The sequence below is a fragment of the Nesoenas mayeri genome (assembly GCF_963082525.1).
Source record: "Nesoenas mayeri genome assembly, chromosome: 3".
Taxonomy (NCBI): Eukaryota; Metazoa; Chordata; class Aves; order Columbiformes; family Columbidae; genus Nesoenas; species Nesoenas mayeri.
The window spans coordinates 98,219,981-98,247,711 of record NC_137544.1 but is presented as its reverse complement, the minus strand read 5'-3'; the positions used below and the strand labels follow the sequence as shown (position 1 = coordinate 98,247,711).

Below are 27,731 nucleotides of genomic sequence, written 5' to 3'. Positions count from 1 at the left end.
ACAAGTGATTTTGTTAGACAGATGCTGTATGACTTCAGGCATTCAAGTTGGCTAAATAGTCTTTAGGTTTGAGGAGGGGAGATTTGGTATTTTTTTTAAAGAGCTTAAACAAGAATTCAGGTAAATCTATAAGGTCAAGTGTTGTTTCAATTGCAATATGTGTGTTTTAAAATAGTTTTAATGAAGTAGAGCATTACAGAGGAAACAATGAAAAAATCTGGGAAAGAAAAGTCTCTGGCAAAAACTACACTCAGCTTGTGAAACAAATGGAATTTGAGTGGGTAAACTCTGTGGTTGTCTTTGGGAATCTTAATATTCAGTAGCAGAGCTGAGTTTTCAGGCTGCATATGAAAGTAGTGCCTGGTTATGATTAAAATTAGCTAAATTTACTTGTAAAAAAAATTGAACTAGCTTTGCAAAATTTTTCTCTTCCGTCCTCTTAGCTGACTGCATTTTTTTTTTTTGTGGAAATGGGGAAAAAGAACATTAGCATTTGTGTTGCATCTGTAAGATAAAATAGCTTTTGTGTGTGTATGTGAGTTGTGTCCATGAGCAAGTGGGTTTAGTTTTGTTTTTATGGGAAGACTCCTTCAATTTATGTGTTTTAAAAAAATCACCTCAATTTATGTTTCTTTAACTAATTCATTATGCAGAGTCAAAGCTCTATAAGTTACCATAAGCAAGTGTGCTTTTTCATCTCTGAAGACCTGGTGGTGTTTTGAAGCAACTTTCTGAAAAAGCAGGATGGCAGACTGGAACAGTGAAGCAGCTACTTTCATAAAAGACTTTTAACTGGATGAGGAAATTGCTAAAATGTGATAATTGCCTTTGAATCTATTTTTCAGTGTTTGTGAATAGAATATTAGCCCTCATACCTTAGTGGTAAACCCACTGTTTTTCCTTGATGAGAAGTACTACTTTTCCACTCAAAATCTGTCAGAATACTGTGGAATCTGGCTGAGCTACCTAAATATATGATACCTCCCTTTTAGATGTACTGAGCAAAATAAATGTCTGTTTCATGAAGAAGTGAAAGGAAGTACCTGGATATTTAATTTTCTTGTATACTGTATTAGAATGATGAATGGAGTGGATATAAAGATGCAACTAACTCTGACTAGTCCACACATCCATTTTACCATAAATTAATTGTTGACCCTTTTCTATTGTCCATGAAAATGTTTTTGTCTCTTACATGCAAGAATGAACCCAGCATTTTCTCTGATACAATTCCAAACTTCAACTTTAAATGCTGCAAATAATTAAAGATCCTTTAAATAAAAGTATAGAAAATTAAATACTAGTTTTGCATATAAAGTGAGCTTCTTAATGTTCTAGGTGTGATTCCAGATAACTCTTTTATACTGTTAACTTTACATTCATATTTAACAAATGACATTATTCAGTTTCATGGGGTCACTGTGTCAAAATGTCTGTGTTAGAACTTTAATTTATTTCCAAAGGTTCTTTGAGTGGGCAGATAGGACTGGTGTGTTAGAATGATTTACTGTCTCTGATTCCCCATGTGGATTTTGAGGCTTGGAACGTAGTCTGTGATGTAAATTTGAAGTCTAGATGGGTTCAGCTGCTCTGTAGTGGCAGGCAGAATGAATGGGACTCATATCCCAAATGTGGGAAGCTGACCCTCTTCTTAAATATTGGTGATGCCTCTAATTCTATCTCCTGGACAAAGTGTCTACCTCTCCCCTGTTAACATTAATAGAATATATGCAGGTGTGGTTGTGGCCAAATTGTGCTTCGTAAGCATCCTGGCTTAGAAAGCCTGATGCACTCATGTATCAGATCAGCAATTATTTGGTATAGACAAGTGATACCAGTCTGAGTGTGTGGTCATTGATGAGTTAGGGAAAGTTTTTTAATGCTGTCTACCCAACTTCCTTGGATCATAGGCTATTTTTATTGCAAAATTTATTTTGCTGCATTATCAACTAATTCACGTGTATCACTGGTGATCTTTGCTATGGGCATGCTGACTCTGTACTCTAAGATAGTCAGGCACCGAGTGTAAATTGCACTGACTGACTAAAAGTGCAGAGGAAATGAGTGGGTAATGAGAGCAGAGCAGCCAGTTCTTTAATTGAATTAAAAGCTGGGTGACACCAATGCAGACACCTGTCCAATTACAGACAGGCCAAGGTATTTACCATTGCTGTACAAGCGATTTGAAGATGACAGAAATCTTTCCGCCCACAGATTAACATAATGAAGGAGAACAGATTACAGTGGATGCTGGCCAAATAGATAGGTTGGCAGCTGAGAAAAAAGTAGTTTGCTGAAGTATGTAAATAAAATCTGTGCACTTTCTATTGCCTACCTATGCGGCACATCTGTTTCTTTGTTGAAAGAAAGCAGTGCAAGAGTATATGTGAAAGAAAATATTAATTAGGAAATGAACAATTGTTTTTTTAAGTTGCTGCCTTTGCTGAATAAATTACTTAAACATAAACCTGTTGCAAAAGGGTTTTGTTTGTTCATTTTTTTTTCTTCAAATTCTCACTGCCCTTCACAAACCTACTTATGCAATGTACACTCTGTTGCACTGCAGGTGCTTTATATAAAACCTTTCTGCTTTGTCAAAAGTAAACCAAACAGCCCAATCCAAACCTTCTACAGCTACAGGCATCTTTCTGGATATGTGCTACTGCAGCTCTTAGTGCCTGAAGCCATTGGTGACCCCACAGAATGTCTTCCATCAAGAAATGCAAGGAGCATTAATTCACTGCTTCATAAGAAAAGAATACTACAAGTGCTAAATGTACAAATAAAACTAAATTGCTTCTTAAAGCACAGCAGAGTGAACAGAGAGATGGCATATACACTATACCATGCTCCTCTTGACTGAGAACTTGCAAATGTCACAGTTAGAGGATTTGATTTCTCCATGTGTTTATTCGCTGAAGGTAATTCTAATAGTACTTTTTATACTTTCCCATGTTTAACCTTCTGTGATCTGGAAATATGTGCTTTCTACTAAGTCTTATGCAAATAAAAAGAAATTTATATGCTGAAGAATTTACTGTAGTTTCCAATATTCCTGCTTTACAGGGATAGTCATGCTCTAAAACATCATTATTTCATATTTTCTGATTTTTGAATGTTCTTAAAAATACTTGCTGTCTATCCCAAGAAGATTACAGACACAGTTCCTTCAACGGTGGCTGACACAATGTGCTTTTTCTTTCTTGTTACATTTACATTATACAGTAAGATGGCAGTACGCCTTTCCACTGTTAATGGGGGATTTGCAAAATCAAAACTATAACCAGAGAAACCAGATTCTAGTCAACTGGTTTTAGTTCAACATTACTCTGAAGTAAACGTGATTACTTCCAAATATCTCTTTGTGTGTATGAGTAGAACTGGACCTCACAGAATTCAAATAGAAAGATCATTGCAGTGCCAAACTTTAAAGATTTTGAATTAATTACAAGAAAAGACGCAAACATTAGTAATTCAGTGAAAGCTAATCTCATATTTTCCATGTGAACACGTTAGTAAACACAATACATACATTCACAGACTTTGATTGTCCCACTCAGAAAATAATGTATTTATGCTGTAACTGTTAACTTCCAGCATCAAATTCTCCAGACCCTTTTTGTGAGTGTAAAGGGCATATGTGAGGAAAAAAAAAAAAAAAGACATTTTTTAGAAAAACAAAGTTATGTTGCATTCTATGTTGTAACTCAATGAAGAGGAATAGTAAAGACCAATTTTGTCCACCTATTTGTGTACTTGTAATGTTGAGGGGCTTTGCAGTGTTATAGTACTGTGCGATGTTTGGGCAAGAATTATGGTTCTCTGAGGTACTGTTGTTTTTGAAGCTGCTTTGCAAAATCCCGGGACTGGATATTTCCAAAATAACATAGTTTGCCATAGATATAGATTATACAGATAATTTCTTTTTTTTTTAAATGAAACACCCCATTGATTTTACTAAAAGCTGTGAGAGTCAAGGTGAGAACATGGTTTGAAATAAAACTTGACATGTATTGGCCTCCTTTTAATTACTACTGCATTTTCAGTTTATATTACTTTCTTGTCGGACTTGTTTTGAAATGGGAACCGCTGATGTTTCTGAAAATGACTATAAACAACACTTTTTTTCTATGTAGTTCTGTGTATTGGAGTTCAAAATACTGTGTAACTTCCTGAAGTGGTAAGCAGTGATTTGTTGCATTTACTGTGACAAGGAGTAGATCAATATGTGGGAATCTAGCCACTTCACTAACATAAGTAGGACCTGACAAAGCATAAGATTACAGATCTTTTTTTTTTCTTGTAAACCCTTGGGTACTGTGTCACCTGAATTATGTTACTGTAGTAGTATAGCAAATATATGGTCTTCTCTATGTTGCCACTGAAGTAATGGAACACAAGTGGGTTGTTTCATACAAAAAAAGTTTTTGGTTTATGTATGAATAGGTTTATGTATGTAAGAAGCATTAAAAATATTCGTTCTAAGCATTAAAAAAATTTGTTCTGGGAGACATTGAAAATTCCTTGGAAGAATAACTGGGAAAACTTTGTGAGGCAGGGACTAAGAAAAAAACTCCTTTATTGTAACTGTTGTATTAAAATATACACCTGAATCTTGAAGTAGTATCTGTTATAGTGAGCATAACTGAAGGAAGTTAGTTATATCATTAGTATTAAGGATCAAATAAAATACCATTTACTCTTAATTTATTTTGCAAAGTGGCATAATAGGAATGAAACCTTAAAATCATTTTTCTTTTCTGCCTCTAACAGTGGAAGTCCATAACAGAAAATGTTAATGTTTTACTTGTGTCTGTGTACATGCGTAACACCTTGCTTTCTTCTGTTGCAGGTGTATTGACAGGTTTGCATCCCTTCACAAACTATTCTGTAACCCTAACTGTTTGCACTTTGGTTGGCTGTACTGAAAGCTTGCATGCATTGAACATCTCCACTCCACAAGAAGGTAAAGTAATTTCAAAGGTCTTGACTTCCACATTTCAGTCATGAATAATAAAACAGGAGAAGAGCTAAATGCTGCAAAGCCATTTGCTGGAAAACCCCAACCTAATTTGATGACAAAGTGCATTGCCAGACCATAATTGCTCCATTTTTTGGGGGGGTGCGAAAATGAATCAAACTCCATACCCTTTAATGACATGCATCTTTAATAGCTGTAATGCAGATTAATGGGCTTTTTAATTGCTGTTACATTGTTCATGCAAGAGCCTTGTCATTAATATGAAGCATCTGAAAGATTAATGAAAGCTTCCTCATTTTACTATGGCTCAGAAGTAAATCTAGAGACAGTCTGACTAAAAAGAATTGATTGTATGGCACAGTATGAAATTGAGAATCAAACGGTTGATTTCCATGGTTTCTTTTAACTGCTAAACACCAGCAATAGGCAACAATTATTTCAGTGTGATGAAACCTCCAAATGCTGATTGAGTTATTTATTAATCATTGTTCAGATTTTTACCTTTTTTTTTCTAAACACATGTTGTTGTGCTCAAACTTAAAGCTTCTGAGTGTAAATTAGTGTTTTCTATGCTTACATTGAGAACTAGAGCAGAAAGAAAGATAAAATATATTATAATTCTCACTTTAGAGACTAGGCTGATAAGTAATACACATCATTTACTGGAGTAAATGCTCCCAAAAATCTATGACATATCTAACTCCATTCTCAATTAAACTTGGAGCCCACATTTCCTGGTTCTATCATCCCAAAGCCATGTTAATCCAGTTAAAATAATCAGTTACTCCAAATTCACACCAGTAAAATAATGAAGAATTTAATAGAATCATAGAATTGTTTTGGTTGGAAGAGACACTCAAGATCATCGAGTCCAACCATAACCTAACTCCAGCACTAAACCATGTCCCTAAGATGCTCATCTAGGCGTCTTTTAAACACCTCCAGGGATGGTGACTCAACCACTTCCCTGGGCAGCCTGATCCAATGCCTGACAACACTTTCTGCGAAGAAGTTTTTCCTCATATCCAATCTGAACATCCCCTGGCGCAACTTGAGGCCAATCTGATGTTTATTTATAGGACAGTAGTTAATCTTCCATAATGTGGAGTAGTTTTCAAAATTCCCTCCCTACCACAGTGCTTTGTTTTATCTTCTCATGTAAACTAGGTAGTAATATAGTACCAATAAAACAAAACAAAAGATTAGCATGAAGTTATGAGAATTACAACCACAATGATTAAAAGAATGCTGGAGTGTTGAACTGCTGCCAAAGCAGGTCATGCAAGGCATTGTCCTGATGAGGACAGTCCTGAAGATTGCAGTCTGAGGTTTCTGGAACAGTGTTTTGGTGTGAACATGTTAGCAACTGCCAGCAGCACTGATCAAATCAAAATCCTATTATCACTTCTTGGAAGTTCTAAATAAACTGAGCTTGTCTGGTGGCATTATCCATGAAAGGGTGTAGCTTCTGACAGGCAAATAGTTAATGGCCTCTGTGACGTAAACATGAAATACAGCATTGTATATTTCTTTCTGGTGTAATATAGTGACTAAAAGAATAAGTTGTTCATTTTATTTTCTCAGCTTAGTGAATAAAGCAGGAATTCTTACATGTGTTTGAGTTAAACATCCACTGTTTTCAGATTGCTGTCATACAGAGTAGATTTAGGCAAGAAATAGATTTTTTTTTTTTTTTTTCCTCCCCAAAGATCAAATAAAACCATGGGGAACATGTGTTTTATCCCTCAGAAGAATTGAAGGAAAAGTCAATGTGTGGAGATTCTATTTTTGGATGCTCTTGTTACATGCTCTTAGTAACAATAAATGGATGATACATAAGACAGACACCATATCACACCCTCCAGCTATCCCTGTTTCCCTACTGAAACATTCATTACTTTATATTGTTTCACATTGCCAGCCACTGCTAGTTATTGTTTTAAATTGAGAGCACAGAGCTTGTAAATTACAAGATATTCCTCCCAGACTAAGGCCCGAGTTCTGCTCCCCCCGTGATATTCAGTGGGATTGCTTGTGCCTCTCACATATAACTCATTGAAACGGTGAGAGAATTTGGCTTTTAAATTATTATCCATTGCCAACTTTCAGTATATTATATACATTAAATCTAGGCTAGACAAATATTACTAAGTGTATTGAATTATGAAAAGTCTGAAATAAGGGGCAGTACCTAAGAATACAGCATCTGCATCTGTGATTAGAAAGAATAACTGTTTTGTAATTAGGACTAAAAAGCATGAAGGAGGAGAAAATAACTTGTATTAAAAAAAAAAAAAAAGAGGACTCTACCAAAATCGTGTACCTCTCCCCTTGTTCAGTGTTATCAAGCTGGAAAGATAAAGTTATTTGATCATAATTATTCTCCTAAAAAGCAAAAAGCATATCCTTGTCTTTCATGGGAGTTTCTGTTTGGCTAGGATACCTCACATGTAATAGCAGGGTTCTCAAAGTGCTGGTATGTTGCAAGCATAAAATCTCTTCTGAAATTTCAGCTTACTAAAAATCATTCTGGTAGTAGCTGCTCAGTGAAATTATTTGTTATTTGTGGGAATACAATATAACGTTATGCATTTTTTTCACCAGCCCCTGAAGATGTGCAGTCACCCACAGCAATATCCTTTCCCATGTCCCTGCTGATGAGTTGGAGTCCACCCAAAACACCAAATGGTATTATTACACAATATACTTTATATATGAATGGAGTACCGATTTACTTTGGAAATGAAACTAAATATGTTGTAAAAGGTGAGTTCTCTGCTCAGTAGCATGTCAGATGGGTATCTCGTAGTTGTTTTGACTAATTATATGACTGACTCCTTATTTCAGAGAAAATGAAAAATAATTTTTAAAAGGTCTGGATGCACTTTAAACCCTGATGAGTTCCATTTTTTTATAAATAATTCTTCATAGAACTCTGTTGGGACTCTCAGAAATCAATGGTGCCATGGTGTAGGTAAATCTTATGCTGTGTTGTCCTCTTTCACAGGACCTGAGTCATCTTTTTAGTGGTTTTATAACTTTTCGATTTCGTACCATCTAGGTCTCAAAACAAGTAAACTCTAAGCTGTTGAAGACAAGATATTATGTACAGGTTTAATAGTTTTTCCTACTGTGTTCCTTAAATATTCTTAATTAGAGAGACACTGTGTTCCTTTCCTGAATGTTTAATTCATTTGTTAAAATCGTAAACTAAAAATCCATTTTCTTCTGATAACGGTTATGCAATGTGTCAATAACCAAGTTATATCAGTACTCTTAAACTATTCTATAGAAGCTAAATGACTGTTGTTTGCCAGTACAGTGAAGCATGATAATCAGACTTCCTATTTTAATGTTATTGGTGTAGTTTAATGAAATATCCAAGTTATTTATTCAGATATTATTCAAACAACCACCGGAACAGCAACAACAAAATATTGAGCTAGAAGTATCATAGCACAGCATAAGCTCTATTCTGGACCCAACAGAATTTGTATATGGTAGCAGGTACAAGTTAAAGCATTTCATATTTGACAACTTGGGGAAAAAGGTTACCAAGACCCTACTATTTAATGTAAGGCCTTAAAATTCAAAGCTATTTCTGCGTCTTGAGTTAGTATGAAACATACTTAAAAATTCATATAGTTCAAATTTCTTTGCCTTGCACAGGCCATAAGCTACTGGTGTGGTGGGTCAGTTTTGACACTGAAAAATGAATCCAGTTAGAGAACCTCCTGAAGGCTGTTGATGATCGCTATAATAAATAGTGCACACTTTAAGTCAAACTTTTTCATTCTGTATTCAAAGGTAATGGATTTTTCGTAACCATAGTAACCTTAGTGTATTTCTGGATAAATACATGAGGTATATACATTCTGGTTTTATTTTTGAATATAAACTACCACATTATGTATTACTAATAATATGAAAAATAGGATATAGGTTAGCATAATGACAGCTAAAACTAGTGTGCATTTTTCTTCTGCAAAAAAATAAATATTTATCAAAAGTATAGGTTCGATTAATTTCTCCCCCATCCCCCCATTTTTCTGGTATTCTTGTAGTGCCATTTATCTTTTTTGCAAGATCTCCATTAATCTCTTGTTGCCATACCATAACACTATTCTTAAGAATTTTGAAGTGCAAATAGTTGTGATTCCAATCTTATTAAAATCATTACTGTAAGTTCATCACAGGTAGTTTTACTGATGTGTTCATCTGCGACCTTATTATAAATCAACAAGCAACATAAAATGTTTGAGGAATTGTTCACCATAATATATTTTGGTTGGTTTTAGATTCATGTCTGATTATATTCTGACTCATAGCCAAAATGAATACTTATTGATAGAAATTGCGGTCAAGTAACTTTTATAATTGTTCTTTAAAAATATAGAAATGGATAAATTTAAAAGTATTGGGACTTGACTTTTCTACCTTTAAACCTTGAATGACACATTGGAATACATGCAGCTAAACTAGTCTAAGGAAAAGTCATCCAGTTCTTACGATTCCTAGAGGAGTTCTTGTCACTTGTATGTAGAAATTATTTATATTTTTCTATAAATTTTTATATTGTTGATCCTGTTGAACACTTCATAACTTTGATTTCAATTAGCTTTTAGGCAGACATAAGATAAAAAGACAAGGCTAGTGAACCAGATTGTGTTGCCCTATGCAGTATAGCACAAGAGCCACTCTTGCCTCCCATTCCAAACAGGGTGTAGAGATCAGGATGTTTGCTTTGGATCCATTGTATTTAGTGGCCAGTTTTTCACTCTGCTGGAGGGGAAGAGGCAACGTGAGCCAGCAGGTTGGGATTTGGGTCGCTAGAAATCCCAGTCATTCCAAAGCAGGTTTATTCAAGATCTTGCTTTGGTATGCATGTATCTTTGATTTGACCTGGTTTTGCTTCCTTTTAGAGCCCAAGGTTTTCTACTTTGTAGGCTAGAGGTAAAAAAAGTATAACATAATATTGTGGGTGTTGATTTTTTTAAAATTTTTTTTGCAAGGGTTGTGGTTTTACAGTAAAAAGTTGCAGCTTTTGACTTTCCAGTGTTATACATGTCTCTTTCCTACATTTTTGGCTTTTCCCATATTATTATTCTTTTCCTTTCAGCATTTATGCTAGTGATGTTAGTGACTTAATTGCCTCAACATGATATTATATTGACCCTAAACAGAGAGACAGAATTCATTGTCTCTGACATCTGTTGCCTATTCATTCACAAAATGATTTTCCTAATTTAATAGCTATATGACTCAGTTCATGACCACTAGTCTATCCTAGAAAGTCACAGATTCTCTCTGTATTTTTTGAAGTGCTGTATCTATTGAAATGTCTTTATTTAAATCTTTATTTTTAGTAAGGTGTCAATTCTATCTGAAAATCAGTACTCCACTGACTTCCACTTCAGACCATGGAAAGTACAATCAGTTTAGACTTCTACTAATTAGTCCATAACTTGAGGAGGGTTATATTTTCTCAACACCATAATTGCAAATGTATTGTTAACTTACTTTCGGATCTTGACAGTTGTTGAGGGCTTGAAATACTCATTGATTTTCATGGAAATTCAAGTGTTTGTTTCCTCTAGGGGGTGAGCTGCAATTAAAAAGGAAACCTTTTAAAAGCACATATGGCAAATGTACACTTCACCACATTGAAAACGGGAAGCCATTAGGCATCCATCATCCATTAGTGCCTTTAAATATTTTCCCCATATTGAAAAATTCAGTTTCTATGTTGTAAGTAATAAGGCACTGAAATGAAACCAGCCTCTGTACCGCGACATCTTCGTTAACTGTGATTTTTTTGTCTCCTACCTTCATGCATTTGCCTTATGTGGTGCTGCTTCCTCATGTGATCTGGGCACTGTTTCACATAGCGAATTCCAGTGAACGCCTAACCTCTTCAATGGGTAGGGACAAGCCCAAAGATTAAATATTCAGTCCAGGATGCCAGATGGAATTTAGGCTCTGTGAATCCATGCCCCTGTATGCATGTTTTCAGTTCCTTCATGTGAGAGTGCAGAAGCTCTTGTAACCAACACATGCAGCTCAGGAAAGCAATTGTAACATGATTCTGCTCTCCAAACCTGCATAGCTTACCATTTTGTAGAGATGACTAACAGCTGTGAGGAGATGGAGAAGCTTGTACGGTTTTCTTCAAGACTTAGTATATACACACTGATCTTACAGAGGCTTTTGATTTTAGGAAAATTTGAGCTGATTTTTCTTGTAGAGAGGAAAATGTGCTTCTCTCACTCATCCGGACACTCACAGGCAAAATTGAAGCTTTTACTTTGAAACGTGGAGATTTCTTAATGTAATTGTTTTTTCTAATTTATTATTCATTCATTACATTTAGGCGAGGTGTTTGTTCTTGTTTTTTCTTTAAATTAGTCTCAAAAATTTCCTAACTGCCTTATATGAAAGAGAAAACAGAGTGGGTTTTATAGTGAAAAGTATCAGACTGCAGCAGCCTGAGCTGGTGGTGCCAATACCACCAGCAAAAAAGTGGTCTAATAAATGCAGAAAGCTATAGCATAAGCAGGGACAGTAATGATTAGGTGTGACCCAAGTGCAAAATTGTGTTTTGGTGGGAAACTTATTGTTGTGTAGAAACTTCAGAAAAAAGATTAGAGCAAAATATTCCTCTCTTCTTAAATGCTGAGCATTTGATGGACTGAGAAAAGGCATTTGTTACCTAACGTGTTTACAAAGGGAAATGACTTTGTAGGTATCTTCAGAAAACAAAGAATGTATAAGCCTGTCTCTTCACTGAACTTGGCATTGAGGATGTACATCTGCATTTTCTGCAGCACTAGATACTTGACAATGTTAACAAATTGTGTTCGTATAATTTTCCTAGCAGAATCTAATGGTTCTCATCATGAATATTTAAAAGGAAGATGTTCTTATTAAGACTCAGCCGTATGAAACTTATTTTTCTCTGCCAACCTGAAAGAAGTGTTTCTAGTTTTTCAGGAAAAAAGATCCTGTCAGCTATGCTACAAGGGCAGATCTTCAACTGAGTTAAATGAGTGTAGAGTGATCCAAAATTATAATACATGCCCAAGAGTTTAAAAAGCTGTGACAGACTGCTTTGTACCAAGTTTCTGGGCAAAATATTAAGGAGAGCTTTGGAAAAGGTGAGAAAGAGCTGTCTTCACAATTTTGTCTAAGAATGTGAACTAAGCTTTTTCTTATTCAAATTGTTATTTGACCTGAGTGTGGAACGGCTGATCCTACAAAACCCAGATAGAATGGAAGCCTTGTTTGTCTGTTGGGAAGAGGCAGATGTTTGACATCTGTGCAAACAAGGCTTAGCATATCTGAACTTAAAAAATGGGAGAACCCCAAATTAGTACCGGTATGCATTTTTTTTTAACGTTACTCTAAACCAGCAGTAATTGCAGTACACAATATGTACAGCCATGCACAATTGTTACATTTTATGCTTATTATTACTTTTTATCCTTATGACTACTACTGCTTGTTTTATGTGATAGATAATGATAATAAAAGTGAAATCCATCAAGATATCAGTGTTGTACTAATTGTCAAGCGAAATAATTTCAACAGGAAAATCGACAGAATTGTACATAGAGGATAATTGCGGTGAGAAGTATCACTGCAAAAAAAGCTGAATCACTGAGAATAAAGTACTTATCTTAGCTTTTGGATGTGGTTCTCATGGTTACTTTTCATTCAGTTTGTAGCTATAGCTGTGTTTAAAACCACCAATTTCCAACAACCAGTTTCCAAGGATTTGGGTTCCTTTGTTTTAGGTCCTGGTCAGAGGTGACAGGCAGCTTTTGCCTTAACAGACAAAAAAATAGAAGAATTCTGTTGCACTCTGGTATGACTTTATTTCCCATCTTCCAGGTTGAAGTGAAAGACATGTAGATACTAAATGAACCCAGTCTATTCTTTCACTAGAGCGTCTTGGAAAGAGTGGCTTGCAATCTAATATGTTAGTGCTAGATCTATGTATAGTATAACTCTGAATATCACAATTTGTATTTTTTTTTTTGTGAAGCACAGGGTTATTTAACACCATTGTGAGCAATAAAAAGTTAGTCTTCACCTCTTCACAATTAGAATTAGTTATCTAAAATGTCTTGCATGTGATCCAATGAGTTATGCCTCAGTGCCTCTTTCTTATTTTAGAGTCTTGCAATACCATGCTACAGTTTCAGGCCCACCCTTTATATTTGATGTAGCAACATATCCAGCTGATAAGGCATAGAGGACAAAACATGTTTTCCAGGATGGCATATAAAGAACACCTGCTGCTTCAGGCTTTATTCTGCCCCCGATATGCATTTAAGTAAACATATATTGGTGCACCTAGCACTAGAGGGCAGAGTACACCAGTCTTACAGGAGAAGCTGCCTTCCTCCAAAACTTGTAGGCATTTAAGAAAGCACATTTGATACACCTGAACTGGCAACACTGACATTGCCAGTGACCGGTACTATCGTAATTAATTCCGCAGACCCAGAATGCAGATTCAGCAGGCACAAAACCAAAGGGCAAATGGGCTGTCTGAGTCTGGCATTCCTGTATTTCAGCTGCAGACAGAAAGATCTGGTACACTCATTGGACTTAATAATACAATCTGGGGAATTTAGAAGGGAGGGGAGTGGGGTAGGGGTAAAAGCATTATGTTTATTTGTAGCAGCTCTGTTGTATCATTTTCTATTGCAGTGCATTAGTGCAGTGTTAAATAAAATCTGCTTATTTAAAATCCTTTTAAATAGTGTTTAAATATTTCCTGCTGATACAATCTGCTAAAGTAGTTATCCTTGCTGCAGATTTCAGTTAACCTTGTCGCAGATATTAAGCCTGAAGCTACACAGACTTGTAGGGACCTTGATTATAGAGCAAAACCTAATGGTGTCATTATAAAACCACAGCTGGACAAGCTTCTGGAGTCCTTGTCCTTTGATCAGATTTGGGTAACACAGCAAGCCAGGAGAGAACTCATGCTAGCCCTGCTGGAATTGCTGAGCTCTCAGGTTGTTTAAGTATCACTTTCTAAAAATTTAAATGCAACACAAATTACAAACGAGAGTGATTGGTACCTCCCAATCTTCTGTATGCACCAATGCAAAATGGAGTAAATATCTTGTCCAGAGCCTAGTGGTTGTAGAACAGAGAGAGTCCTTTATTTCTCAGTGTAGGAAATATTTTCACTCTGGGATCTGTTTTTTAAACAAAGAGAAGAAAAACACCGATTTCCAGGCTTGTTTACATTTTATGACAAGAATTAAAACCACTGAAAATGTGAAACTGCCAGATTATTTTGTCTTGTGATTTTACTTCCAAATTAGTCATCAGAATTTGATATTTGTAGGACCTAGTTCTGTATTTTTTCCTTTGCAGATATCTAGATTTGGTCAGCAGACTTAAAGATGCTGAGATCTCTTCAAAGGACAGAGTGTACTGTGGAGGACAGATTTAAATCAAGTGTTCATTGAGTTCAATTTGTAAAATTTAAATACAGTCTTGGTGTTCACTTATTTATTTATTTATCTTTACCTCCAAGCAGCAGAGCTTACTGACCACACGTTATTGTCTTGGAGGTGCTCTGTACTGTCTTGTGGATTTTTGGGTCTTCTCCAGGACATTCCCACTGCAGTCACCAAATTCTTATTTTGCTACTTTCTAAGATCAGTTTGTTGTAATGTTACCTGTGTGAACCTCTGTTCTCTGGGATTTCTGAAGGGTGTAATCTGTTTTGTTTTGTATTTCATCAGGGAGAACTTCATATAGGGCCCTATCAAGTGATACTGTTTCTCATGGTGAGCAGTTGTCACATGGTGACCACTGTTCGCTATTAAACATTGAGAGGTCCCCTTAGATTTATGAGAACCAGAGTATGTTTTCTTAGCCATGTTGTGCTCATAGCCTGAAATCCTTTTTGTGGGGTCTTATTTTCAGTGATATGCCTGGTAATTGTGGTTTGCCTGTAGCTGGTTAGGGAAAGTGATGAGTTCTGTTCTGGTTTTAATTTTGCTGATAAAACAGATGCATGAGCTTATTATTTAAAAAAGTATGACTGAATGAAATATTGACTTAAAGTGCTTTAGAAAACATCAGAAACTGCAAGGTTTGGTGTTCAGCTTACAAATGATATGTTTATAGAAAAATAAAAGCATTTTGACTTAGTTTCAGGTAATACTGGACTCATGTCCATGAAGATATGGCACCTCTTGCACAGAGGAATTAAAGCCAAACCTGCTGCTTCTATTTGGATTTCTTGATATCCATTCATAAGGATATGCCTCACTTAGCTCTAACTTAATGGGCTTGGAAAGGGTCAGGCAGCCTTCTTGATGTGGCAAGGTGTATAATAAGGCTTCTCTCTGAGAATTTCCTTATGCCCTGGAAAACACACTCATATATCATATATCTCCTTACTTATTTAGGTCTCTCGAACTGCCAAATGCTTGATGCATATTTAATTTAAGACAGATATTTTTTCCATGCTGCTATTACAAATTGTTTTGGTTTATCAGCTGTGATAATTATTCTGACTGAGCAGTACATGTGTTCCTGTTTGGCTTGCACCAGCCACAGACCCTTCTCTCTCTACACGATATGTCCCAACCTTTCTTTAACACTAGTGGAATATTAATAAATGGTGACAATGCACAGGCAGGTCACACCACAGTAATACTTCTGAAGGGTTCCCAACCAAGGGTTCTCTTTTTCCTTGGTTATACTAAATGCTTGGCCAGCAGGGTATTGAGTCATTAACCATTACTTAAATATTTTCAGCATTTTATTTATTTTAAAACAAACAAACCCCAAACCAATCAAACACACAAAATCCCCAGAAAGCTACGAGACAAATTTATGGAAAGGGGAATCTTTGATGTTTGCATATGTTTCTGAGTTGTTATTTCAATAAATCTGACCAACTTCCTTACAACTTCCATTTCTAAAGTGCTTCATTAATTAGTCTTTTTCTGTTACTGTAAGTCCAGACCTTTCTGAGTATTTTTCATCTTTCACAAGTTTTGTCTCGTGTGTGAACAATACCAACCAGACTACTATCATGCCATGAAATAGTTAGATATAAGTTTAATTTTATAAATATTTGATGGTTGATATGATTGGAGGAAGATTTCTTCAGTCTGTTTTCCTTTCTTCCTAAGTTATGTGAAAACATATGCAAGACATAAATCATGTCACAAAAAGCATGAAAGACGTTGTAGGATACTTCCTTTCCTGTTGAATCTCTGCCAGAAATCTTAGGTTTTTACACTGATTGCCTAAATTGTTTACATAAATCTTAATAGCCTTTTAGTCAGTACTGAACTCCATCATGCTTTCTGTGAGTCTTCCATGAAATATGGTATTTTTATGACAATCTATTTCTGATTGAAGCATTTTACATAAATTGTAGTTGGACTTAGAAAGCTGCTGGGGGGGTTATCTTTTTTATTTCTTTTCCATGGTGTGAATAGAATGACACATTAAGGTGACATGTTACTGGGAAATTAACTAGTGCATGGGTGAACATAGAACTAAACATGTAAGAAGAACATCAGATTAGTGTGCTTTAAGTAATGCTTAGTAGACTCATGGTCTTAAGGTGAATGGAAAGGTGGGTGATAAACATCGTTATTGTTTCTCTGACAGCTGCTTTGGGCATACCATGTTCCTTTATTACAGGCACACATTTAAGTCATGTTTATAGGATGAATTTTTGTTTTTTCTGCATGTCTGTGCATGTTTATGGCTGCATGCAAATAAGCATCTGGATTTCTAATTTAAGAATGTTGCTGTTCAATTATTTTGGTAAGAAGTGGCAAAGCACAAAGTCTGCACATGTAAGAGAATAAGTGATCAGGTGGGAAAGTGTACATTTTTACCCTGGTGATAATATACTGCATGTCTTTTGTATCTGGAAATATTAGCATTGGTGACAATATTGCACTGACCAAGGCTTTCTGATTCCCATCCGTAAGTTGCTCCATCACTGGAGAGCCAAGAAGTTATCAGTAAGATTCCCCTCTAACAGTCGCATATGGCCAGTGACAAAGTCCAATAGAGAGTGGAGACTAACGGTAGACTGTCACGGCCTGAATGAAGTCATGGTGCTGCGCCGGACTTGCTAGAGCTGCAAGACAAACTGGAGCCAAAGGCAGACAAATGGTGTGCCACAACTGATATCACCAATGCAGTTTGCTCTGTTCCTTTGGCAGCAGAGTGCAGGTCAGTTTGCTTTCACGTGAAAGGACATCTAGTACACCTGGAAACAATTGCCTCAGGGGTGGAAACACAGCCCTATTATTTGCCACGGACTCACCCAGACTGCACTGGAACAGGGCAATGCTCAGGAACACCTGAAATACATTGATGACGTCATCGTGTGGGGTGACACAGAAGTCTTTGAGAAAGGGGAGAGAATAAGCTAAATTCTTCTGAAAGCCAGTTTTGCTATAAAACAAAGTAAGATCAAGGGACCTTACACACAAAAAACTCCAAAGAAAAACAGGAAATGAAAATCCCCAGCAAGACTGCTCTCATCAGCAAGTACCAGGAATCTTTGTGAGATGCCAAAACAGGAGTACCTTCTGAACTAAATTTTAAGACCAGCTCCCAATTCAGAACCCAACCCCACTGCAGAGCCACATGCTGATTGAGAGCATGATCTAGAAACTCAGAATGATTGCGAACCCGCTCTAGAACCACAAAGCTAGGCTACTAATCTAGAACGCGATCCAGAACCAAGGTGCCATAGTGATATTGATCTAGAACCTCGAAAGCTATCTAGAACCTGTTCTAGAACCGGTGAGTGAGCTAGAGTGTTGACTGGAACCACAAATCAGCTCTAGAACTGTGAATCAGCCTGAACTCCCATCTAGAACCGCAGAATGAGCTGAACCTGATGTAGAGTCATTAAGCAAGCTAGAGCATTATCTGGAGGCACAAATCAGCCAGAACCCAAGATCTAGAACCACAAAGTGATAAAAAACATGATATAGAACCAGCAAGTAAAAGCCAGGCCTCAAATCATCTAGAACCCAATCTGGAACCACAAGGTGATCCAAAACCTCTTCTACAACTGGCAAGCAAGCTAGAATGCTATCAAGAATGACAAATGATTGAGGACCTGATCTAGAACAACACAGCAATCTAGAAGCAGGACATACCTCCAGCTCCTCCAACTCCAGAGTTCTAATTTGTTATTTAATCAAAGTTTCTATGTTATTTCTGTGAGCTTATGTGCTTTCCATCAACAGAGATGTATGAATTGATAACATTTGATACAAACATCCTGGGAGAGACTTACAATATTTTTACTTAAAAATTTTTCTAGTTGGTATAGAGTTGTGATCATGGTTGAACAGATAGGAGGGGCAGCTAAAACAGTTCTCCAACAGTTGGAAGCTTTCTTGCTAGGACAGTGAGTGAATATCTTTGATAATGTTTTGTTAGTAGAGAAGGTTATTCAGAGGTAGCTAGAGAATATGACTTATCAAAAGTTACAGGGTCCTTGTTGCTAAACTTTCCAGTATCATTGGCTTGACTAGGTGAGCTCATACAAAGGATACATAAGTGGTGAAAATTTCCACAGTCTATTCTAGGAGAAATGTAGAAAATGAAGGAAATTGTCAATAGTGGAAAGTAGCCCATGATGGTGCAATATGTCAACAGCTTCCTTTTGAAAGGTGAATTTTGTACTGACTTCAACTTTGGCACTATTGATGGTCACTTAATTTTAATATTGTTAGTCATTTGTTTTCTGATCAAGGAACAATAATCCAATTGACAAGAATGTTCACATGTTCTCATGAGCTGCTGTGCTAGCCTTTTCATCAGCTCAAGCATAAGACTGCTCTCCTATATATAAAAATAATTATGGTACCTTTTGCTATTCTTAAAAGTTAGGGTAAATGTGTTATTTTCATTTCAGGTAACGCGTTTTGAATTCTTGAGATACGGCTCGTGGGATTTAATACCATTTTTGCAATGTCACGTGACAATTTTTAAGCTGTTGCATTTTACTGGGAATTAAAATACATGCATAACTGAAGTATTTCTCCTCAGTTTACAGACAGAAATAAAGTACGTAGAAAGCTAGTCAAGGAAAACTTCTACAGAGTGAGGTACACTGAAGAAGTCAAAATATTAATCAAATAAATAAATGAATGTTACCAGAAGAAGAGAGATACGAGACATAGCTTAACTATGAAAAGAAGTTGCATTGCAGAGGTTTAGGCAGAATAAATAAATGGTAGTTAGAATTAGAACATAATTTAAAATAATTGCCCACAGGGCAAAGGAAAACCCAAACAACTAAATAGATTAAGTTCAAAACAATTGAAAGAAATTAAAATATGACATCTTCCACCAAAGAATATGTCCCTAGTGATTTCTCTTTGGAAGGTACATTAATCAACATTGTAGGGCTCCAGCCAGAGAACCAAAAAAATATTAAAGCAACTAGACTAAAATCATTCCTTGCTCCTACAGTTTATCACTCAGTAATGAAGTGCAGCTTAGAGGTAGAACCTCTGTAAAGGAAAGCCACAGGCTCTCCAAAATCTGTGACCTTTGTGTGCTGTCATATAAGTTGTGGTCACAACAGATATTAGTTTACAGGCTTCAGCAGAGAAGCAAAGGACATGAATGGGCACAGAGATTAGTCTGCTCCTGCAGATCCAACTGGAGGAGCAGTTTGTCACATGAACTACGAAGCATAAGGAAGTTTCAATTGCAAGTTCTGTGTTCTCTTTGTAAGCTGAGGACTTCAGTTTACTCTGCCACCTTTTGAAAGCACTGCCAGTTAACATTACCCTCTGACAGTCATGTCCCTGAGTATCAGAAAAATTCAGAAAGGTGACAAAAATACTGTAGCATAAAGCAGATACATTCCCAACGATGACTTCTAACATATAGCATCTGTTGCTTTTCTGCAAGAAAGATAAAGTAGTAATTACAAAATCTAAACAGTCTAACTGGGAAAAAGAAATAATTGCGGGGCAGTGGGACTGAAAAATATACTATGTTCTACATACTCAAGATTGGAGGGGGGAGAGGATTGGGGTGAAATACAAAAGCCTCTTAAGGGTTTGCCACTTGTGAATTATGCATCTCACTCTCACTAGTAGGTGTAAATGCATAATTCTAATCTGTTCTTATTACTTATTTATAACATACTGTAGAATGTAAATTCTGTGCCTCCTCTGTAGAAGCTTAACATGCCAGTTAAGGTGTGCAGATATTTCAGGGAGCCTACACAGACAACTTTCTTGGCGTAGCACAGTGTTGCCAATTAAAGGGCATAAACTTCAAACAATAAATTAAAATAGCTCTCCCCCACCGTTTACGGGAGGAAGATAGACAGGAGGTAAGAAATAAGGGAAAGGATCAACAGATAATAAGAGCATTCATCATGAAAGGAACTACTCTGTATTATTATTATTTATGATAGTTACTGTTATTAATAAATACGTGTGGGATAGAGAAAAAGCCTGCAACAACCACTGGATTTATGAGACTGGGGACAGATGCATGCTCTTTCTTTTATATCACTGGCACTGATCAATTTGTATTTTTCCCTGATGATAGTTTATACCATTATAACTGTTTGGTGGCTCCTTACTATTGAGTTATGGTTGCAAAGCACTTCACAAACGAGAACAAGCCTCTGAACGTTATATCCTAATCTGCACATCCTATAGATACTTCATAATACAGAGCAGCTGACTACACCACCTGTGATCTGTGTACCCACAAACATGATTTATTCCAGTAATCCCAGTTGAATGCATCACATCAGATTGTGGCAGTTATGTTATCTGATGACATTACTGACACTACATGTCATAATTGGGTAGTACAACATGTCAAGTTGAAAAAAAACTTTGGACTTCTCAGTGTTTGGGGGCTTTTTGTGTGTGTGTGTTTTGCAATGAAGTATAAAGCTAGTAAACTTAAAAAAAAAGAAATCTCAATTTTCCCCAACCACATATTGACTATATTAATGACTCAACATCTGGGACTGGTTGTTCTGGTAAGAACAGAGGAGAGCAGGTGGAAGTACTGTGGTTTCTTACAATGCTTCTAGTTCTGTGGCCAGCTGAAAACTGGCTCAGCTTTTGCAGTCTTACAACAGATTGAACTTGCTATGAAGTGGTGTGTTTAGGGACAATGCTCAGAAGCTGAGTCCTCCCACTAAACTTGTTCCAGCACTACAGTAATTTTTAGCAAACCTTTGTATTCTCTGACTATAATTCAGATATACAGAGCTGTTCTGGTCCTGGGAAGGGGACAGTATGTCTTCTACAGGAACTCTTAAATCACATGATGCCTTGCCTGGATGGTGAGAGTTGTTCTCTTATCATTTTGCATGCCTGGTGCTATGAGAAATGTTGGAACAAGTTACCCTTAATGGATAGAAAATGCATATATAGCTAAATTTCATAACCACTTATCTGTAATCTTTATCTGATAGTAGTTCAAACAGCCATTGTTGTATTTTCTTGTTTAGATTCCAATTTCTAATCTGAGTATGTTGTCACATTAAGTTTCCACTTAATGAATTTTTTTGTTGTTGAACATTTTGTTGAATAAAACAATGGCTTTGGGGTTAAAATGACATTTTGTGATTTAGTATGCATAGTCAATTTTAATAAGTAAAAATATACTAGTAATTTTATTGTTTACTTTTTGTCAAAAAAAAAAAAAAAGTGGAAATTAATTTATTTCACCCCATCCATCTTTTTCTTTACTTAGGCAGGAAACTTAAAAAATAAGATACAGTATTGAAGAGTTCTAAGTAGTCTCAAATACAGAGAGAAGTATAGAAATCTTGCAGCACTTTTCTACAGATCTGCAAATTACAGTGATGCCTGTAAAAATAATTTTAAAAACCTGATGATATTTAATGTCTCTCCCCAGAATTTGATTTATAAAGATAAATCTGAATCTTTTTGTCAGCTGTAGATGTTCCATGATTTTGGGTGGGATGACTTTCTCTCAAAATTCCACTTTCTAGATTTATTGCATGTCCTTTTTCCCCCCGTATTATTGAAAGGGAGTTCATGGGGACACAAGGTCCTAATTGCTTTTCTATGTAGCACTTACTATCTTATACACCTGTATGGTGTGTCAAATTTTTTGTTTCCTTTTCTCAGGTTGTTTTTTCAGCTTCTTTTCCTAAGAGACTGTTTGTAAGCCTGTGCTTTTGAACTGCCATTTTCCAGACAGACTTTATTTCTGCACTCTGGAATATATACTATTCCAGATGAGACTGCACAATTGATTTATATAAACTCGATAGTAATAGTTGCTGTATTACTTACCATATATTCTTATATAACTGAAAATCTCACTGGTTTCTCTAACATAGCTGCACATGCATATGTGTTCCTCAGAGGGTTGTAAAAGTGGCAGTGAGGCACTTCTCGTGACCTGATACAATTAACTTTGCACCAAATGTATGTTGGTTCTGAATTTTGTTTCTCCCATTGCAGCAAGATCAGAATTACTTGGGAATACAGGATGTACTTCTGTTAGTGAGCCAAGGGGTTCTTGGTCATACTAATGTGAATCCAGAGTAGTTCCAGTTTTATAGTAGCAGGTATCTGAGATTCAAATTGGCAGGGTAGTTGTCTAATGCAAATATATTTTCCAGTTGTGGACATAAAACTGAAGTAATACAGAGAAGAAATGTTCAAAACACTTTTTTTTTTTTCCTTTTTATTTTATTTTATTTTTTTTTTGGCTCAACATTGACATCGAGATTGTGGTTCTTAGGATGTATACTAACATCTGTTTAAGCTGACAGCAATACAGTGGCTGCATTGGAAGCATTCATGAATGGAAATTTTGATTTAAATCTTAAAACAGGTCTGCATCATGCTGTATGATGTGCAAAGAAATGCCAAAGAGAGAAATAAAACTAAGATAGTTATATTGGTATGACCACAATTAGTTCTCTTCATGTGCCTGGTAAAAATTAATCTGCTTTGTCCTCTTTCTGCTTCCCGCCATTCTGACCTTCAAACTCACCTTATTTTTCCAGCTGTTATAATTGAAGTAAACAAGGGAGAGAATGGATGGTTTTAATTCTAGTAAACAAAGATGTAACTTGGAAGTTCATTAGGTTCATTTGATGCTGGATGTTTGCACTGACTGGCTATGTGTTGTTTTGGCAGCAAGAGAAGCTTTTATAAACGTCTCAAAATGACTCTATATTTTTTTTTATTGGTGACTAATGATCATGGGCTAGGGAAGCACTTTAGGGATGTTGGGGAAGGAGGGTCCCAAGGAGCTTCACACATGCGCCATGAAGTGCCATCTTGAGTCACACAAGGAATCAGGTAGATTAATTGGTGGTAAAGTATTAAGAGAAATTTAAATATCTTTTCTGATGTTTCCCTTCAACCTTTTCTAAACAATGTGGTATGAAGCACTCCACATGATTTGAGTTTTCTTCAGCTAACCACCTTAAGGATTTTGAGCTCATGTATCCTAAGTGGAGGGCAAGAACAGCCTGGAAAACATACTCATAGTAGATATCTCAGGGATGTGGCTTTGAAGTAAAAGACTGGAATCCTTGTATTAAAACTAGTAGTTCTAGGAAAAAAAAAAAAAAAAAAAAGGAAAATAAAAGCCAATAATGACTAGTGGATGCTAATGTGGTCTTGTGAATTGGCCAGGATGAAATGATGAAATCAAACCTCTTTGAGGGAAGAGTTTGTGTTCAGTGTAGTACAAGAGTCTGGAGTCTGGGCTGATAAATGGCAGAAACGCTTTCCTATGCAAGAGTTAAGGGTTATAAGAGCTTAGCCAAGAGACGCTGTTACTAGATGTAAAAGTGGAACTGTAGTTCTTTTACACACATGTAATAATTTCCATGACTTGTTTGAAATCATTGCAAACTGAAATGAATAAAGATTCTTTTGTTTCTCATTTGTGCCAAGGGGTTTTTCTTCTTACATATAACTTTTTTTGCACAGTCTGACACATAGCTATCATGCTTTTGGTGCTCACATATGATATACAGTTTTGTGCTATGCTATTTAATTCCCTTCAGATAAAGCCTGGAAGTTCTACCTTTCCTAAACTATTCTGAAGCATATAAATTTCAAATGGAATGAAGATTTACTCCTTTATGAGTCATTTGGAAAACCAGCGATATTTACTGCTGAGCAAATAGCTTCTAAAACACATCAGCATTTGTTGGCCAGCCAGAAGCAAAGTTGTTTTGTCCAGATGCCATTTTGTCAAAGTCTTTGCTGGTCAGAGAGCAGAACAACAGCTTATGGTGCTTTTTGAAAATAATTATTTGTGACCCTGAGTTTTTTAATCTCTATTTCTTGCCCTTGTTTTTAGTGGCTTCACAAAATTCTTTTAAATCTCACTCTGGAACATTCTTAATGATTAAATAATATCCAGGAGAATTTGTCACTCTCTTGGAAGATAGCTGTTTTCTTCAATTAGTGGGCCATTCTTTCCTACTTCATACAAACAGGTGCATGAGCACAGTTTTCTTGGGCTTGACTGAGTTGCCTGAAATAGACAAGTGGTGTAACTTCTGACACTCTATTTTTCTGAAATATTTTAAAGGGAGTGATGAGTATGGCATGGGGTTCACAGGAGATACTGTGAGAAAGATGCAGTATTAGCATAATACCTTCCCAGAGAAGATTGTACATTAGTGGTGGTTCTTCAGGAGTCAATATAACTAAGTGACTGGTGCTTTCTAAATATGGAAAGCAGGATATACTGTACTAAAAGTTATACATGAGTTGTTGCTTGCTTTTAGAAAATGGTGGAAGGGGAAAAATTGCTAATGATGTCTGACGGAGCAAGCCTGATAATACAATCTTGGCACTTTATGAATTGATTTTTTTTTGGTAGTGCATAAAAATCAGATGGGGGTATTTTTATATTTGGTAATTCAGATTTATGACATCAAAGACTTTACCTTCTAATTAAATATTAAGTTAATGTGAGTTAATTTAACAAACTATGAGAAATAAGATGAGAGAACTGAATAAGCCTGTGAATAATGAGCTGAAGTAGTTTTACAGTCTACATACATAAACAACATGGTGATTGGAATTCTTTGGAAGTTTTTCATCTTCATACCCTCTCAGCAGGTTTTCTTTGTTGTGCTGCTAACAATGCTTTGGTACAGTGCTGCCATATTATTTTCCTTTGAATATAGCAGTGGGATAGCTATTGTCCCAATTATTTTCCTGAGAGAAACTATGTGGGGTACCTTACGCAAGTCACGTTTCAGCTGAGCACTCACCAGGACAGGATGTTGCCATTTCTGGTCCTTACAACAGGTGCCTGAAACCAGGGAGAATGGAAATAGGGTGGAAGATGGGAGGAAAGAAGGGTATGTGACTCCTTGCTGTAAACCTGAATGCAGAATGTTGCATGTTGCAGATAAATTAACACATTGTAGACATTACTACCATGTTATTATTGAACTGTGATGTACTCTGATATCTTGATGATAAAGCTCATGTTTTGAGTCAAGCTCTTAAATCTCTAATATCAGGGAGTTGTTTTTTTTTTTCTCTACTGACCGTTTTTCTTCTCTTAGTAATATCTCTCAAATTCCATACTAAAAGTAGCACTGTAGTGTTGCATATTATCTGTCAATGACTACCCTTTGAATTTGATGAGAGCAAAGTGAGTGTTCTTATTGACGATGCAAACAGGGTCATTCTTTATTCTTTCTGTCTCATGCATTGATTGTGCTATCAGGACTTATGCTGGTGGGTATTAGAAACTAGATATATATGAGCCACTGTAGTTAGATTTACCATGATATTTAAGATAGTTGCCGTGGTTAGTGTGGGAAGTTCTACATGTACCACATGTATAATAAATGCAGTGGTATGCAAATGTCGATTTTAATGATAGCTACTGTAGTTAGCAATTCTCTTGCTGACATATGAGTTAGAAAAGAATTTAGCTTGTTTGTATTGCCTCTAAGGTCAAAGAGACGAAAAGGCAGGTTGACCCCTTCTCTCCCTGTCCATCCCCTCCCTCCACCTCGCCTGCTTCTTTGGGGAAAGTACGTAATGGTGTTAAAACTAATATTTTATTTTAGTTTTAGTTTAGTTTAGTTTTAGTTTAGAGTTTTTAGTTTTCTTCTTTTGTTCTCTTTTTGATAGGAAAAATGGAGAATTATTTTTCTGTCTAACTGCTACCCTAATAGAATGATTTGAGGGAAATCTTACCCCCAAGAAAGTATCTTTTTTCTTTACCCTTTTGAGTCCAGAAATGAGTACAAGACCAAAGACTGACTTTAGATTTTTCTCAGAAAACCTCTATAATTTTTAAGTTTAGCTTTATTTTGGTAATAAATAAGTGATTTAAGAGATTAGATATTGGAAAATTGCAATAAGAAGCATTTTATATTATTTTAAAGTAGCACGGGGGACTGGAATTGTGGGACACACAGGAATATAACCTGATCAAGCAAATGTGTAAGAAAAAGTCTCAGTTTTTGCTGTGAGTTAAAAAGAAAATAATTGTCTGCTTATTGGGTTCATTTTGTAAATTGAGATCAATGAAATTCTTCCAGCAACAGCATGAAATCAATTGTAAAATAACATATAATTCATGCCCTATATTGTAAATTATAGTTTGCTTGACATTAATCACTGAGTTTTCCATGCACTGGGGTGCATTTTCTTGTAACACATTTCTGTATAATGCTTGTGGATCCATTTCTAATGTGTTTCAGAGTGATCTGTTTTTCATGTCCACAATTGCCTACATTTGATCTTATGCAAATCATGCAATCAAGCAAATGGAAAACAAGGCATTGTTGCTAGAGGACCTTGACAAAGAATGGCTTTGTAGTTTTAAGAACCTCCTCCCTCCTCATTCAGATTCATGTTTGTATCTGTAGTTGTTTGAATCCATTGATCCATTATGACACACTTTGAACTTTAAATAGGAAAATATCTGCCAAATCGGATTGTGACAAATAATTGCATCAATTATGATGTAATACAATTTTTAGTGTTCAGTTTGTCTATTTCTGGTTCTAATCTTTTAGAAATACAGCCTACACAATATTTGTGGGCTAATCCAAACCTTGATGAAGTCTATGGAGAGATTTTCATTGACTGCAAAGCTCATGCTTTGAGTAACATTCCAAGTCTCAAATTTCTATATGTTCTTCTCCTGCTCCCACTAATGTGATTTTTCTTTGTAACCTTTATCCCATCAAAATCTTTCATATACCATTGAATATTTGGCATTTACTAGTCAAAATACATTGGCACTATTAAATCAAGATAAGGAATAAAGATTTACTCTGATCCTGGTGCCAATTTGCTTTTTTTCATGTTTTATCTTTCTACTTTTTTTTTTTTTTTAAGTCTCTCCTTTCCTCTTCTCCCCTCTCAGTATGATCATCAGTTCATCCTAAAGGATCTTGCTGCTCGTATGTCCTGTGTTTCCATTCCTTGTTTTTCCTTTTCTTTTAAACTTTGCATGTTTCCCAGCCTTGCCATTTTGCTTTTTTCATTCCAGACATTGAGACACACACGGTTACTTGAAGCCATGTATGTTTTTCAGGCAGCAAAATAAAACATGTTTCCATCTTCCATTATCCTAATCCTCGACAAAATTACTCCATGTTCAAATTAACCAGGTATTTCCAGAAATTCTTATGCATGCAAGTAGTTTCATCAGCTACAGTGTGCATCAAATTGGGGTTTCAGTCCAAGCTACCTTTTTT

The 27,731-nt window shown here is 36.0% G+C and overlaps 1 protein-coding gene across 1 annotated transcript in view; it reads left to right on the top strand.

The window, feature by feature from the left end:
* Positions 1-27,731, top strand: part of USH2A (usherin) — a gene marked incomplete at its 3' end in the record, with an annotated part of 383,577 nt that overhangs the window by 163,846 nt on the left and 192,000 nt on the right. The window contains exons 30-31 of the mRNA XM_080341535.1: positions 4,853-4,966; positions 7,586-7,747. Coding sequence (XP_080197661.1) covers positions 4,853-4,966; positions 7,586-7,747 — 276 coding nt within the window. The remainder of the gene's footprint in view (positions 1-4,852; positions 4,967-7,585; positions 7,748-27,731) is intronic.